The 16,813-nt window shown below is 40.2% G+C and overlaps 1 protein-coding gene across 2 annotated transcripts; it reads right to left on the reverse strand.

Annotated features, from left to right (window-relative positions):
• Window positions 1-375: 375 nt before the first annotated feature.
• Window positions 376-16,193, reverse strand: ap1m1 (adaptor related protein complex 1 subunit mu 1). Of its 2 annotated transcripts, XM_033651445.2 has the most exons (12): window positions 15,997-16,193; window positions 14,930-15,086; window positions 14,747-14,814; window positions 14,511-14,641; window positions 12,763-12,910; window positions 12,430-12,556; window positions 12,020-12,162; window positions 9,520-9,591; window positions 9,141-9,299; window positions 8,801-8,926; window positions 1,626-1,701; window positions 376-1,219 (listed from the first exon to the last, which is right to left on the reverse strand). In XM_033651445.2, the coding sequence occupies exons 1-12, from the start codon at window positions 16,036-16,038 to the stop codon at window positions 1,197-1,199; spliced, it is 1,272 nt and encodes a 423-aa protein (XP_033507336.1). In that variant the 5' UTR covers window positions 16,039-16,193; the 3' UTR covers window positions 376-1,196. The 2 variants fall into 2 exon arrangements, with proteins under 2 accessions (XP_033507336.1, XP_033507338.1); XM_033651447.2 differs by lacking the exon at window positions 15,997-16,193 and having other exon boundaries at window positions 14,511-14,640; window positions 14,745-14,814; window positions 14,930-14,992.
• Window positions 16,194-16,813: the final 620 nt, after the last annotated feature.

Raw genomic sequence — 16,813 nt, forward strand, 5'->3', positions numbered from 1 at the left:
GGTCCATCCTACGTTTCTCTCTAGCACGTCTGTGACTGTTGACCACAGCTTGAGTCACATCCTTCCCCCTGCTCTCCTGCATGTTTACGGAGTGCTGGCACTCAATTGGCTATGATATCACGGGCCCTGGGTATTAAGAGTCGCACTGTTTGAGAAGACCTCCAGGATGGGGTGGAAAGAACCATCCAGGGTTTGCTACAACCACAAGCCTGATACAGGAAACCCCCTCCTCTGTCTCTCTCTGCTGAGTTTTCCCCTGTGTTCAGCATTCCTCGTTTGCCTGTGGGACAGGTGCCTAGAGATGACACTATGACAGCTAACTGTGATGACTGCAGTGACATCACGCAACGAAAATGACGCAGGGAGGCGATGGAACAGTTTTCTCTAAATAGACATTTAATGATTTAAAATGTGTGTGGTTACAGACAGGGAAAAGGGAAACGGGTGTTGGGGTGGAAAAGAGGGGTTTTCAACTGGTATTCTGTTTACAGTGCGACTTACACTTCATGTTTTCTGCAAAGCTGAATGTCAGGAGTCAAACTGATGATGAGCACAACAGCCATGCAGGAGGGCATTGTTCTGGCATGTATCAATGGCATCACATGGAGGCGATAATACAAAAAAAAAAAAAAAAAAAAAAAGAGAGAACTTTGCTTTTGAATGTACAATCATCGAACAAATAACACTGAAGTTCATTAACATGTAACAAATATATATACACATAATCAACAAACAGGAATTGTGGCAGAACAAAGCAGCTTCATATAAAAAATATCCTACTCAGACTGACCGGAGAATGTGTTATTGTTACCTGTGTGGAGGTGATTACAGTAACTTTAAATGAGAATTGTAACATACTCTTTTAAATCATTTGACCCACTGTGATAGATTGTGTACATCTCTGCGCTGTATGTGTTGGATGTAAACATAACTCCTGCTTTCCTTGGCCTCACTCACATTAGGAGCCACAGTAGTAAAACATATTTACTTCTTTTTTTTCTCCTTACCTAACTGACGGCTCCATCTAATATTTGCATTGATCAGAAAACAATAAAAATGTAACAAATACCAAAACTAAACAAAAAAAAAAAGACAGTCCTCTGGTCTCATGACTGACACCTGCCATTGATAGCGCATTAGCGGCTCCACTCCGCCCCCTCTGATTTCCACCTGCCTACTGCCGGCTGAGGCGCTGCCTACTGGGTCCGGAGCTGGTAATCTGAGGAGGAAATGGACAAGACTTAATCAAATGGACAAAAGAATAGGGAGAATCGGAGAGAAATCAAGTGGAGGCAGCTGATGCTTTCCACCCAGAATGAATGGAACACAAAGGAAATGAGATGAGGATGTTTGGCAATTAGTGGCAACATTAGCGAAAAGACCAACATGTGCAACACTGGTAATCTCAGCATCGAGATCGGGGAAGCTCGACAAAAAAAAAGTTCACTTTCTCACATTTCGCAGGACGTTGCCACATTGCCTCATGTTCTGCACTGTATCCCCTTTTCATAGAACTGCATCAGTTCACGGCTGGTTCCCACCACATTGCACTGCATTGCCCAACTGTTGCCTAAGATCTGCACATATGGGCACTCTGCACAAGTAGGAGTGAACTCGTAACCTACCTCCATTTTGGGTGATGTAGCGCACCCACGGCAGGGCCTGATATCCACTCTTCTCAATGATCTTCAGGTAACGCACCTGTGGAGGGGAAAATAAACTGAATGACTGCTAAGAACAAATAAAAGAGAAATGAGTGTCTTTTGCCAATAGTTTTTTCAACACTGAGTTATTTGATCATGAGTTATCATTGCAGACGATGATGCAAGCTGCTGGTTTTTGGTGTAATAAATAACACAACATTCCCAAAATCATTTGTGGACATTAAGGCTTTTTTTTTTAAAGGACAAAACTAGCAAATCCGACACAGTTTCCATCCATAGTCTATATTTATCCTGTGCAGGGTCACAGGGTGGGCTGGAGCTGATCCCAGCATACACTGGAAGAGCCAGGATACACCCTGAACAGGTTGACAATGCATCACTGGACTTCTGCCCTTTCTCCACCAAAAATGTGTGCATATATGCAGTTTTTTTAAATGGAGGAAAACACACTAAAAATAGGTGACAGACTCCTTTTCCATTGGCAGTAGACCAGAGCTGTGTACATGGCTCTGTGTTATACAAGCATGAGTACTGCAGTGTATGTTTTTTTTTTTTACTTTAAACACAACAGAAAACAGGTTAGTAAACTGTATGAGCAGTATGGAGGCCAGTGAAAATGTGAAAATGTCGTTTTCATATCTGTTACCCATTTAGTCTCTCTTTGAAATTTGGTGCTGACTAATTTGGAACGAATGTTGGAGTGCTGTTTGGACAGAGACAGACGGAATTGTAGCAGTGTGTCATTGAAATGTGCTGGAAAAGGGGCAAAAATTAGCTCATCCTTTCACCTAGGTGTCATATTTCCATCCCTGCCGACTGAAGCTGATTGGAAACGGAGCCGATAAATAATTGTGACTACTTCAGGATATTTATCCCAGGATTAAATGCTGATTGTAACCTTTCCCACTAAAAACAAAAGCCAGATGATAGTGGGTGTTTGTGGGTTTTTGTCCAGTGGGAAAAGTGCTTAACATACAAACCAAAATATAAATACATTCTCTCCTACAGACACAAGAAGAGGATGTAAACAGTATCCATAAAAAGACCCCAGCCAACTGGTTTGAACACAGGGCCTCCAATCAAGCACCCAACAGTTAGGTCCCACTTCTAAAGTGAAAGCTTATTCTTAGCAGGTTTCCAGTGTGTAGTGTGTTCAAACTGGAATTGTTTGTAACATAACATACAGAGTGGTGAACAGAGTATCTACAGGTATGGCACATTTAAAGTTAATGATTTTTAAGACCTTTCATGATCATTTTTAACCAAATTTAATACAGTTTTTTGGACAAATCTTTTTTTTTGTTATTCACGGATTGCAGGTAAGAGTAAAACTAAGTATATTTGGAGAAAATTGGAGTGAATTAGATTTATCTACATTTTGCCAAAAGAAAAGTGCAAGTGTAAAGTAACAAGAGAGTATTAGGTTTAGTCTTCTGAACTGCACAAAAGTCCACATCAGAAATGTGGTCTTTCGTGCAGAAAAGCTTGACTCATTTTGACAAAAGGAAATTAAAAGATGGAAAATTAAATTAGATTAAAATGTTTCTGGCAATTAAGACCTCAAAAATTCAAATTCAATACTATTCGATCTAATACACTATTAAGCCTAATATTTATAAAGTTGATTTTAAGACATTTTAAGACCTCAAAGGACCTGCATACACCTTGGGTGAAGTACATTATGCTGCAGAGATGGTGTGAGAAGTTTCTATGAATACTTCAAACCAGTATTTTAACTTTTGAGTCTCAGCTGTAACGAATCATGCCTACATCACCTACAAAGGAGAAAGCCACAAACTTTTCAGAACCACCTTTTGAACCTGGAATAAGTATTTGACGCTCAAAAGACAGATTTTCAGTGGAGTACTCCTTTACGCTTGCAGCAAGCTGCGAGTTGTAGTAAGAGTAGTGTTGTTGATGAGGAAGCAGTAGTATGACTCACATTGAGAAGAGGGAAGCAGATACAGAACAGCTTTCAAGGGACACAAAGTGAATTTACATAACTGTATTTTTTCGAAGCCTGGGACAAAAAAAAAAAACATGCACATCAGCACAATTAAGATACAACTTTCACAAGCCATTAACCGACCAGTGTTACCACAGAGCTGAATGTCGAGAAGACACTCTAAAAATACCCTGCTGTCCTGGCCATCGCTGAACATGATTGTTTTTCCCAGTCAGGTGGAGAAAAACTGTTTAAACTTTACTGTGACAATCGGTGCAGGTAAGTTAGATTAATAGTGACTCTTTATGAATGATGAAATATTACTTCAGTAATAAGTATCTGTCACTGTGCACTGCCAGAAAAAAGAATACATGGTATACGTGCATCTGTGTGTCAACCTTTCTGCTAAAAAAAGACAGATATGCGCTCTGACAATTAGCAGGGATGAGGGCACAGCCATTTTAAGGCTGACACGACCCCTCTCTGAGAGATGTCGTCGTGCCATGTCTCCATCATGCCTGTTTCCCAGCCGAAAGCCGGACAGACAGGGCAGGAATTTGTGGGTCGAGCGGCTGGTCTCTGGTAAGGCCTCAGTAGTGGCCGCCTTGTTATTACCTTCCACTACACAGTGAGGTCAGAGAGAGAGAGCGCCGTGGCCACCAGACACATGACGACAAAAACATAGACACGGGATCACCGAGTCTGCCGGCACAGCACTTCTCCCTGAACCCAGCAGCCAAACATGCAGTCGGCCTGACCGTGGGTACGTAGTCAGCAAAACGGCATCAAAAGCTGTCCTCCGCAAAATATCATTATGGCTTGTAAGATGAGAAGGGGAAAGGAGGATGTTTGTTGTATCTTGTTGGGTAAGTACAGACTACATGTGTGGACTGGCGTTATCAGGCTTTTGGTAGAAGCTATGACCCAAAACGCATCTGCCAACTTGTTTGGGTTCCCTCACCGTCACCTAAAGACGGGAGATTTGAAAATGTAACTGCACTCGTGCTGTTATTGCCACTCGGCCAAAGTGTGGGGTTGCTCCATTTCTGGTTAAATTTACAAGGTGCAGTTACGTGCATCATACACACTTCACATGTGCACTCCTCTACACTTAGTGGTAGAGTAAAGAGGAACTTTCTCATGCTTTGATATTTACATGTGTCTAATTAAGCTTCACAGCCTCTTCTCACACGTAGAGAGTGGCGTTACTGGCTGCATTAGAGTCTGAGACCCAGTCTGCTGTTGCCCTGTAATAAGGGAAAGGTTACTGGTCTGACACAGGAGTTCGATGGGAATATGGCTCTTAATAGGGTGCCTCTGGGATGGTGGGTGCACCACAGTGTGATTGCAAACTTTTGGCTCGACAGATGGATAAACTGCGGAGGCCTACAACAACTTAGGAACCTCTGAGCTTCTACAACTAAATAAGTATCCTGATACTTCATGTTGATACTTGTAGATCACACATGCCAGTGGAGAATATTAATTCAAATATTGCTCTTTGCCTTTTAAGCTAACTATTGTCCTTTAAATACAAAGAGTCAAAAGTACAACAAGTAACAAAATACTTCTTTTAAAGAAAGGTTTTGTGAGGAGATACAGCGTTACCCACATTTAAGTAGGTTGTTGTTAAAGGAATTTAAATTAAGCCAAATGGTGTTAAACTCCTTGAATTTTCTTTCTTAATGTGCATGCTTCCTTTTTGATTTTTATGGGAACAACATTATGGTACATTACTACCACCAACCGGGATGGAATCTGGAAAAGCACATGCCGGAACCCCTCACTGATGCGCATCCTAGAATGTAGTGTATATGGAACTACATGTACATCTGCACAACCATTCCAGCTTTCTGTGGATGCTGACACGGAAAGTGTCTGAGCCTTAACCATTTCACATGGTCCTCTCAACTATTTATTACAGCACAGTTTGAGATGTCATATCTTATGGATAAAATTAGTCAATTAAATTGAAGTTAATTAAAAAAAAAGACACCTTCCTCCTGCAGCTCTTTGCCACCTGTCCTAATCCCTTCCCGTCACACAAGCTCCGGCATCATACATTGACCCAGTGTTCCCCATACACTGATATATTCAATCTTATGCTATTGTAGTGTTGCGTGCAGCCTTGCTGTGCTGAAATAGCAACCTTTTCTGCAGAATTCTGAACATTGCAACAGACTTTCACTGAAGGTGCATGCACGCCCATCTGCATTTGTAGAGCAGCCAATAGGAAGGCCCTCTCTGACCTGTGATCGTGTCAAGTCTCCCCTCACAGGCGAGATTTTCCAAAGCCTGAAAACAGAGCCAAGAGGAGGTGCAGAAGTCTAGTTTTCTCTCAGTCCACTTGAGTTACAATATGCTGAAAGGTTATTATGGGATTTTTGCCCAGTGACGCCAAAATTAAACTGCCTAACCCGGCTTTAATTCAACTTGACTGAGACATCTCTAGCACTCATTTAAAGTATGTTAGGTCCTCCCCAGAAAAAGTAAAAGAAAAACAATCCCCAGGGCACACTGCGGTTTTCAGAACTCAACCTTTTCAGGTGGCTTGCTTCCAGGATGTTATAAATTAAACACCAGGAAAATCACTCTTGACATTTAGCCTGTTGTTTTGCTGTAAAGTTTCATATGTTTTATCAGATTTGTTTTAATTTAGCTTAACGTACTAAACAAAATGATGTAAATGAATTCTTTAAAGGGTCTGATGACTCTCAAACAATCCATAAAGATGCCCACTAATCTTATAGGTAGTACTGCTGAGAGCCTTTTACAAAAACTAGCCAAATTAAAAAACACTGACCATCTCACTCTGATCACAGGAGCCAGTGACACTTCTACCGAAAGGGTGTGTCTGGATTGAAGTGAACAGGAAACACTCAGTTTTCTTGTGTGTGAATACAAGCCAGCGATGGTTTGTGGAAAACCACAAAAAGAGGATCCATCAACCAAACAGATGAGCAAGTCTGATCTAGCGCTACAAAGACTGCACTGTGTATTGCATGACTAATTGTTGTTTTTCTATCACTCGTAGTACATTTTTCATTTTACTTATTCTTTAAAGAAATGTTTTATGTGCACTTTTACTGCAAATGGAATGCATTTTTGTCATCTACCATTTGACAGAAGCTTGCAACTGAAAAACAACACTGTCGATTATGAAGTTTTCTGTTGTTAGTGCCCAAAGGAACCTTCACACACAAAAAAATCCATTGATTTGTTTTTCTGGGTGGGACCATGAAAGAGTAAGAAATACTTCAGACACTCATTTTTAGAAACAGCATTAAAAGTAAAAGCAATTTCTTATCTAGATATTTAAAAAGGACTTTTTAACGTATCGTGAGACGAGGCTCTGTCTCCAGGATATGCAAAGCAACTCAACACCTGCCTCTGTCACTGCACTATGATTTAATGCACTTGCTTTTTATTTGAGCATCTGTTCATTTATGGACTGGCAAAGACTCGAGGAAGGGAAAAGTAGATTACTTCTTTCAGCTGCCAAATTACCTTGGAAAATGGCGAGCATTCTTGTACTGCCAAAACCACCCCAATTAAAAGTATCACATATTTCAATTATCTTGCATTCAAGCTTCTTGTTTCCGAGTGGGCTGCATAATGTCCGCACAACTTAATGAGGTTTTATTGACTATGATAGGAAATGTGGAGAAGCTGGAAAATATGACCTCCTGGGTTTTTTTTTTTAATGAGAGTTTTCAAAAAGCAGTGTTTTAAGTTAACAAGTAAACAGAAGCGAGTTAGAAGGAGAGATTCTGGCCCCCATTAGTTAAGAAGAAGAAAGTTACTTAGATAGCTTAATGTTAAAAATATGCTGGTTGCTATTAAAGTAAGCTTCAATAATTGCTATTGTAGAACAAATACTTATATTTGCTGTGACTTTTATTATTACTCTGGCATTAAGCTTTCGTGACCCATCACTTCTAGATCTATTGATTTAAAAGAGACTGGCATTGATAATTTGTGTGTGTGCACTGACAAAAAAAAAAAAAAAAAATAGTGTTAATACCTGGCCCTGATGCACAGGAAAGGGGAAGACATCGGCTTGGCTACGCATGTCGATGAATTTTGGGGCGTAGCTTCTGATGGATCACTGATGGACAAGGTGCATTTGTTTGGGTGTTGAGTTCAAATATCAACAACCACAATCACTGACTCCACCTTTAGATGAATGCACCAGTATTTTACAACTTGTGGTTTAAATATCACCCGAGAGTATTAAAATTCACGAGAGCTTACGTCAGATAATAAAGCACAATGTCAAATGAGATCTGGTTAATGTGACACTGAGGTGAAATTGTGTGTATGTACCTATGGAAAATGCTGTTTTCTCTTTTTCGGGTAATAGTATGATATTTTCAAATGGAGTCTGTCAAGTTGCCATCATTTCCTCACATCAAGACATGGGAAAACTTAATTTTGTGTTACTGTGGTGCTACACATATAATCACAGGACAACTGTGATTATACAGTAAGTGTAGCACATCTGTGTAAGTCTGTGGTCAGCGAAAGTTTTCATTCAAACATGAAGGAAAACAAACATTAGCTCCTCTCTCAGCTTCATGGGAATCACAGTCAAATTCCAATTCCTCCTTACCTGTATCTAAGAGTGACATTGTTTTTTCATCACTGTGATTAACATGAAGGCAGAGGGCCAAGTCCAAGTTGATGAGCAGTCGCTTTCTGGTTTGACAACAATAGACATTTTCTCTACCACAAAATGAGTCTCGTAGTTGAGCAGCGCTCCCTTACTGCCCCCTCTGGCCAAAAGCGAGACACAAATATGAATTGTTTAAATTCCTGCTCCGGAGAGAGAGAGAGTTCATGTGAGAGACACTGCAACGTGCCATAAATTCTAAATCCGGGATGACAGGGAAACAACCCAGAACCGCAAGATATGCGGACTATGCATGCACGTGAACAAGGCAATAATCAAATAGCAGGTGCACATAAACTGCAGCATTTGTTTGAATCCAATTCCAGATGGTTCACTATGTAGGAATGATAAACAAAGTTTGAACTGTAAACAGATTTAACCAATTTTCCTGTCACGAACACCTTGGTTTGTGTCCTAGTTTCAGCTGCAAGTAGGTTAAATTATATGTGGAATTATTTGTGAATACTGTTTGACAGAGGGGTAGGGGTGTGTGTGTGTGTGTGTGTGTTGTGTGTGTACCTGGATGCCTGAGGTGGTGAAGTATGGGATCTCAAATTTGACACTAATTGGTGGCTTTCCTTCCTTGTCCTCAGCCTCTACACTTGGCAGACCGAAGTGGGCGCGCATCAAATACTCCTTTCCACCCTGTGAGAAATCATAACACAAACTCTAACACAAATACAAAACGTGAACTCTGAAAACCTCACGTGTTGATATTCTACCATTTTGTCAGACAAAAGTGATGACAAGGTGAAAAACACCAGCAAACTGCAACCCAAAATGTCCAGATAAAACCCAACCATAAGATGACACATTCATTTCTTTAACCATCTGTATGATACTCATGAGTCATGCTCACAGGGAAGGACTTGATTGACCAGACGATCTCGCTGTTTTCAGGCACCCACTTTACGCTGCCCACTGTGGTCTTGAATTTGGGTGAGTCAGCGTCTGTTGGCACAGGAATGTGGATCTCCACGTTGTTGGCCGTGGAACGCCTTTTGAACTGACTCTTTGCCTGAGACGAGAAACAAGCAGGTTGAGTTTAACATGATGTCCTGCCTGTGCAGGGGATTAAACCCAGAGCTTAATGGTGGCTTTACATAAGTATTTGCCACGCATGCAAACTAGACACACGGCATAAGCAGCAACAAAGTCTATGAGTAACTATGGGATGCAGGCTTAACAGTAACAAAGTTGCTGCTATAAATGACGTGGTGATCAAAACATTGACCTACCTTGATCATGTACTCGATCCGACTGTGGGAGTGCTTCTCAATAACAGATTCGATCCAGATTAAGGGCTTCACCTGAGATTTAAATAAACATACTTTACCACTATGAAATTCATTTTAAACAAGCTCCATCACACTTAACATACATGTCAGTTAAAATAACATGACACTGTCACCACCTGGTGGACAGTAGTATTACTACAACAAGAACCAACATAAAAGGTTTCAGAATAGGACACACATTTGCAAACAAAAACAACAAATAGCCATAAAGTAAAATTTGCATTGTGTTGAATAGTGTTGTCAAAAGTATCAATTTCTCGATACATATCGATTCTGAGTATTTGAAACAGTTTCAATTCCCATTTTCCGCAGCATCGATGCACTTTCTCAATCTCTCTTACTTTCTACTACAGTCTGCCTAACCTAGAAAAGTCGCCGTCATGTTGTAGCCTTGGTATATTCATTTTTTAATTTAAAAAATTTAATTGTATGCCCTCAATGTCAATTTTCATGGTATCAAAAATGCAATCAAATATCGATATTTTTCAAGGTATCGTCATGAAGTCAGAAATTCCAGTATTGTGACAAGTGTGGAATCAGTGTTGTGTTCTCTCAGTGTCGTAGATGAAAGCAAGGGGAAAACACAGATTGCGCAACACTTGGGGGGGCACTTGAAGGATGTAGTTGTGTAACATGTTTCTTAGTGTATCCACTTAAAAAAAATGTGTAGTCTATAGCCAGACTGATAGTAGACTTTTGAGCTTGCAAGTGACATTAATATAAAGAATATGTCAGCTAATCAGAAGATAGTGAGGCACTTAATGTTTAACATGAACAATCTTGGTCCCTTTTTTAATAATTATGACAAAGATACATACTAAGCTAAACAATTTACAGTTTACTTAAAATGAAGAATGTAACTTTTTTGTTGTTGTGTTGAATGCCACTACACTTTGGGGTTCGAAAAAGGAGGAGGTGTGACAGGTATGATAGAGCAATATGCTCCAGAAGTTTACCATTTTTATTTTATGTATAAAACCAGGCACTGTGTGTTTAAATGTGGTCAGTCTTTTAACAAGACGTGTCTTGGGTAGAGAATTACATAGTTCCTCGTAGCTATAACCGGAGAGACCTCTGCTCCACTGTACTACTTCCCTTCCCACAAGCTTTCTGGCAATCCTATTGCGAAACATTTATTGAGAATTTAATGCCAGTTTAAACTTCCTTAACCTAAAGGGCCTCCCTTCAGCCTCCCTCTTTCCTCATTACATTGGATTTTCCACATCCTTTCATGACTGTGCTCTTGGTATTTGAAATGCTCTTGGCCTGGCTGATGATGAAACAATCTGGTCTCATTTGAGCAAAAGCTGGTTTGGCTTAAGTCCTGGTCGCTTTTGTTTTTTCCAGGTTGTGAGTTTTGTTTATAAATATTTACCTAGATACTGACTGTGCCTATGAAAAAAAGTTGTTATAAACATCTTTGCTCAATATAAGCTTATAAATGATTATGATTTACAGTTTTATAAATCTAAACCAGAGGGGCACTGTCCCCTGCTTTTATGGAGTACCAGATGTTCACAAGTCATCATAATCATAGTTCATCTACTGTAGTGTTCAGTCATAATCCACCTGCTTTTACCACAGGATGGATGGATGGATGGTCATTGTACACGTACAGGGAAAGAAAGTTTATTTCTGAAAAACAAATTCTGGTGTATTTTAATTTGGCATATTTCCAATAGATGTGGCTAACGTGACTCTATGGGTCATGCTAACTCTGCACTCTCCACCAACGTAGTAGAGCTTGCTTGCTAGCATCTAGCTAGTTGCAGTAGTTGTAGTTGTATTGTCAATGGGTTTTTAAAGACATCTTGCATTAGCCATAGGCTTGTGCTATTTGGAGAGCCTTGACATGGAAAGGTTTGGGAACCCCTGTCTCAGACCGGCAGAAAGTGATCACAGACATTATCACCCTGGAATGACCACTGTGGCAGAGGGATCTTTCCATGTTGTAAAATATTTGTGTTATTAGCTGATCTGTCTCAGGATTCCAGTGTCATTATTTATTGTAAAGCACTTTGAAACACTGTTTTTAAAAAACTCCATTATTAGCTCAATAGCTACTCTTCCTGGGGTCCACGAGCACAAAATCCCAACTGAAGGGCTACTACTATCTTTATGGAAGAGTTACTACATCATGACATTAAGAGGGTCTCTGGGATTCTTGTACTCTAGACACATCATTTAGTGTTTCCTACAGCTGATTCATTGGTTGACATGGTGGCCCGCAATGACGCTATCTGAGAACATGCCAAGTCAAAAACGCAGTAAGAACTGTACTAAAAACGTCATCATCATCTCAGAGAATTATCAGCAAGTGTAACAGCCTGGCAGGTGTTAATTTCACACATCCTCTTGTTAGGGGACAGTCTGTCAAACCACCAGACCCTGCTAGTGGAACACACAGGTGGGTGGAAGGTGCCTGATATATAGTACTCACGTGAGTGTTGAGGCGGTAGGACATGAGCTCAAACTCTCCATCGGGAGGAATGAAGGAGATGGTACGGTCGTTCTCAAAGCGAGACAGACGGACACACTGGTGAAACTTCACATCTTCCAGCTCTACGGATTTACTCTTTCCTCCTCCATGAAAAAACAAGAGATAATATTAAAAGAAGAAAAATACAAGAGGAGTGTACCTGCTTTGCATGAATTAGTATAGTCACATCTAGGTGGAATTGCATTTGCATAGAACTTTTAGGTTATTCTAAGGAAGTATTGTCTGACTGTCACTCTAGTATACTTTGAAAGGGTAATTTATTATTGTTAAATCCTCCATCAAACACCTCATCCAGCTCAAGTCATGCATTAACATAACATAACCAAGGTCTGTTATAGGAGAGAACTCACTTCCAGTGTTTTCAAACAGAACCTTGTCGTTAAGGCCAAGCCGCAACTCAGGCATCCCGGACAGGAAGACACGCATCTTAATGGAGCCAACGATCTCGCTACGTAGAACATTACCATTGGCACTAACCTGAAAAATAGGGAGATTACAAGTGTCACAGAGAGCCTCATCAAAGAAAGCATTAGCCACTCAAAGGCAGCTCTCACAGCAGCCCATAGAAATTACAGCACCATCAGCTCACTAATGTTGTGACGCACACACAGGGAGGAAGTTTACAAGCACTGTGACTGACATTCCTTAAGCAACACAGCGCTTCTAAAACAAGGAGTTCCTACCAGGAGGTTGACTGACTCAATGACGTCCAGGAAGACCTCATTCTTCCTGTACTTGATGCCCTCTGACCTCCAGGAGACAGCATTGGTGACTGTGGCGGGGGGTCGTGGGGCGCCGGTGTCTAGCTTGTGCCCCTCCTGGGTTATGTATCTGAGCGAGAAAAAATGTAAACACTGAGGCACAACAGACAAAAGGGGAAATCAACTATCTGCGAAGGTAAGTTCCCAGAAAGCATCAAAGAAGAACAGAGACTCTCACGGTTACTAAAGGGAGGACTGTGTGACTTATTACTGTACTCAGAACGCTTGGGGAAAATCCAAAGTTAGCTTGCAACATGTCTGCTTCAACCACAATCTTGTGAGGTTAAACGGTCATTTACAGTACATATTGGTGAGGACAGTAAGCTCCTCGTGCTTTGCAGATATACAGAGATGACAGGACAACACCACAAATCTGATAAAAAACCATCTGTAAAACCTGATTTAACGGCAACACAACAACAGGGATGGGAATCGAGAACCAGTTTCAGTTGAGAACCAGTTCCAAACTGTCCGATCAATCTTAATTGTATGTGTCAGAGTTTATCAATTCCTTTTATCAATGCCAGCATGTTTTTTTCTGACAGCTGCACACTGCAACACGATGACAACAAACTCTTGGCTGATGGAAACTTGCAACAAGAAGGAATCATGGGAGAGGAACGTCCAACGCATGGCATCATTTCACGAAAAAAGATGACAACATTGCTGCATGTTATGTCTAAAACTATCATTTCAAGTAAGAATGGAAACAATATATAGCAATATACTGAATCACCTTTCTATCCGACATCATCTTACATTTCAGGAACGCCATGTATGCGACAAGTGTCACTGTTCTGACTCACACATCATAAAACAGTTGCATTAATGCTGAAAACCTGTGTACGCCCTCCTTTTTTCCACACAGAAAACTGATCAGGAATTAACAAGGGAATTGATAAAGACTCAGACTGATAAACAAAATCACGAATAGCATTAGTATCAGTAAAATCTTATCAATTCCCATCCATACACAACAATCAATGTATAAAAATTTTACTCTAAAAAGCTGGTTTAACACGATCTGCTACACTGACTGTTAAAACACAAGGAATGTCATCATGAATATCGACACTTGAAGAAATACTTGATCAACAAATAAATAACAATTTTGATAATTAACAAGGTTAATTACTATGTAAAATTTCCAAATGTGCTTTTACACTTTTACAATTTGCAGCTTTATCCTGTTAATTTTTATTGTTAATAGAATACATTTGCGTTTTTTGATTGCCGGTGAGACAGAAGAAACACGTGAAGGTATCAGTTTGGATTCTGGTGCAGACTGATGACCATTTGTCTTTTAATCTGGCATTTTATAGACGTAGCAACTGCAGGAAACAACCTAAAAAAGTCGCTGAGAGGCTGTGGCTGGGCCTGCTAACATATCTGACACGCCAACAAAAGATTTGCTCAGATCCAAAGCTATGTCAAATAAATCTATTAATGAAAAAGAATCAACTTATAACACCCACAAACTTATAATCAAAATAATCACAGCAAACTAGGAAAAGTGTGGTCAACAAAACATAACGCCGACCCATTCGCCCTCTCTCTCCAAAACAAGAGTCAAAAATAATCCTTAAAAAATGTCAGTAGTGGCATTATTTGATGGTTACAAATGTACATAAAGTTAACTGCAGTGAGAATATGGCAAAGACGATACTCACTCCTGCAGAATTTTGCTGTCAGTGGTCTGAGGATAGCCAAAGTCCATCAGCTCATCCATCAGCTCGTATATGATGACAAAGTTATCTCTAATGCTCTCTTCCTCCAACTCTTTGAAATACTCTGAAAAAACCTGAAGAACACACACGTTGTTTTATTAACCAGCACACAGCTTTGTTGGTGTTGTTAATAAAGTTAAACTATAACAGATGAAAGCTCATAAAGCATTCAGTCCTACCTGGACAATTTTGTACAAGAAGGAGAAGACCAGCGAGACGCTAGCATTTTTCTTGGATGTTGCAACCACTGATGTGAGGTGTGTTAAGAATTTTAGCGACAAGAATTCAAAGTCCAAGCAGTACAAGCACATACAATAGCAAGTGTTGGGTACAAAGACTGTGCAGTGAACAAATTAGGATACAGTAGAGGTTATTGTGTTTGATCCACATGAAACGGACTCCCCCGTGGGCCAGGATTGGAGAGAGGGTCCCCTCCTCCTCTTTGTCCATCAGAAGAGTCATGAAATGCTCAATCTCTGACATGTCCACATCTCCCCGGTAATTTCGGCACACCAGGACCTGTGAGAAAACAGACAGTGTTTGTGAAGCTTGAATGTTACTAAATGTAAGCAACTGTGCAGCACTGCTGGTAATGCTGAAAACATGAGGACTGGCATGGATATATATAGTGATGACATTGTTGATCAAGTTAGTGGTTAGTTACCAGTACAGGCAAAATCAACTGCATTTTCGTGTGTGTGTTCATTGACTTGTAGGTTCTTTAATCTTAAACCACCCATCATGACATAAGAGGGTGTGGTGTTTGTGTGCAAACGACATTAGACATTTTCATCTAGAGACAAACACCTTTACAACATTGCTTGAAACGTTTTCCTTTAATAAAAAAGTCCACTCTTCAGTTAGACACACAGGTAGGCTAGCTGCCTTGCTTATGATGCACCTGTTACTTTAGTTAATCGTTTGGCTCGGCTAAAACACAGCTGTGGGCCGCGGCAGCAACAAACAGATGTTACTCTTGGTTCTCGTTTAATTAAATGCATCTCTAGTAATGACGCCGAATTCACCAGAGGACGCTCAAGGTTGAAAATAAGCTATACGTGTACCATTTATTGTGTGTAGTGCTTTGCATATAAGCAAAGAGAAGTGAAACTGTGCAGTTTTAATGGGAGTTTTGGTAACCGTTTGACGTTACCTGCTGCTAACAGCTGGTCACCTGTTTGTTTTCTTGTCATTACGTGGCCTAATATTTTCCAATTTAACAAAACCAACAGTCTAGTTCAGGTGCCGTTTACTGGTTTGTTTTACAGGCCAAAACCTTAACACGACATACCAACCAGTATGCCGCTGTATTAGCGACCCTGCTGCTGATTAAACCACATCATAATCTGTCAACCAAGAATGTGTTAGCAAGGCTACAAGCTAGGCTAACGTCAGGTTAGCATCGGAGCGGGTTGTGCCGTTACCTTACCTTTCCTTTCAAATCCAAGACGTACACCGCACTCGCAGACATCTTGAACTAATTTCAACGAGCTTAGTTCAGCTCCTTGTCAACCGCTTACTGGTAATGTTTGATAATAACTATTTAAGGGATAAAATCAAAGAACAGACTTTCATTCATAATACTGAAAAGAGGAAAGCCACCCTTCCCTTATTGTCGCACTATCCATGGATCCGACGAGCGCCCCCTGTGGAGCGGGAGGATGTAGTGCTGTAGATTAAAAAAATAAATGATCACTTGACATTTTGATGTATGTTCTTGTTGTATCAGATTATATCAGTTGAATGAAATATATATATATATTTTCCCTATGTGGTAACGCAAAGTCTTTTTTCTTTACAAACCTGTTCAACCTGGTCATTGATGAATGAATGAATTAACTTTAATTATACAGCACTTTTCATGCAGAGAATCAGCAGCAGAGACAAATAGCAAAAGATAGAAGAATAAATTAATTAGTCATTAAATTTATTACTCAAATATTAAAAAAAAAAAAATTAAAATATTAAAACACATAGCTGCTAGTTATGGGCTATATTAAAAAGATTTGTTTGAGTTGTCGTATCCACTGAGCCAGCAAGTCTAATATTTAAAGGCAGGGTGTTCCACATTTTTGGGGCACAGCAGCTAAAAGAAGCACCCCCAAAGGTTTTTGTAGTGACATATGAACAGTTAAAAGAGCAGCTGCAGAGGATCTCAGAGTTCGTGGAGGGACATAAGGTGATAGGCAGGTGAATCTATTATATAGGAGGGGGCAATGCCATTAAGAGCCTTATAAACCAAATCA

This window comes from Epinephelus lanceolatus, chromosome 12 (genome assembly GCF_041903045.1).
Source record: "Epinephelus lanceolatus isolate andai-2023 chromosome 12, ASM4190304v1, whole genome shotgun sequence".
Taxonomy (NCBI): Eukaryota; Metazoa; Chordata; class Actinopteri; order Perciformes; family Serranidae; genus Epinephelus; species Epinephelus lanceolatus.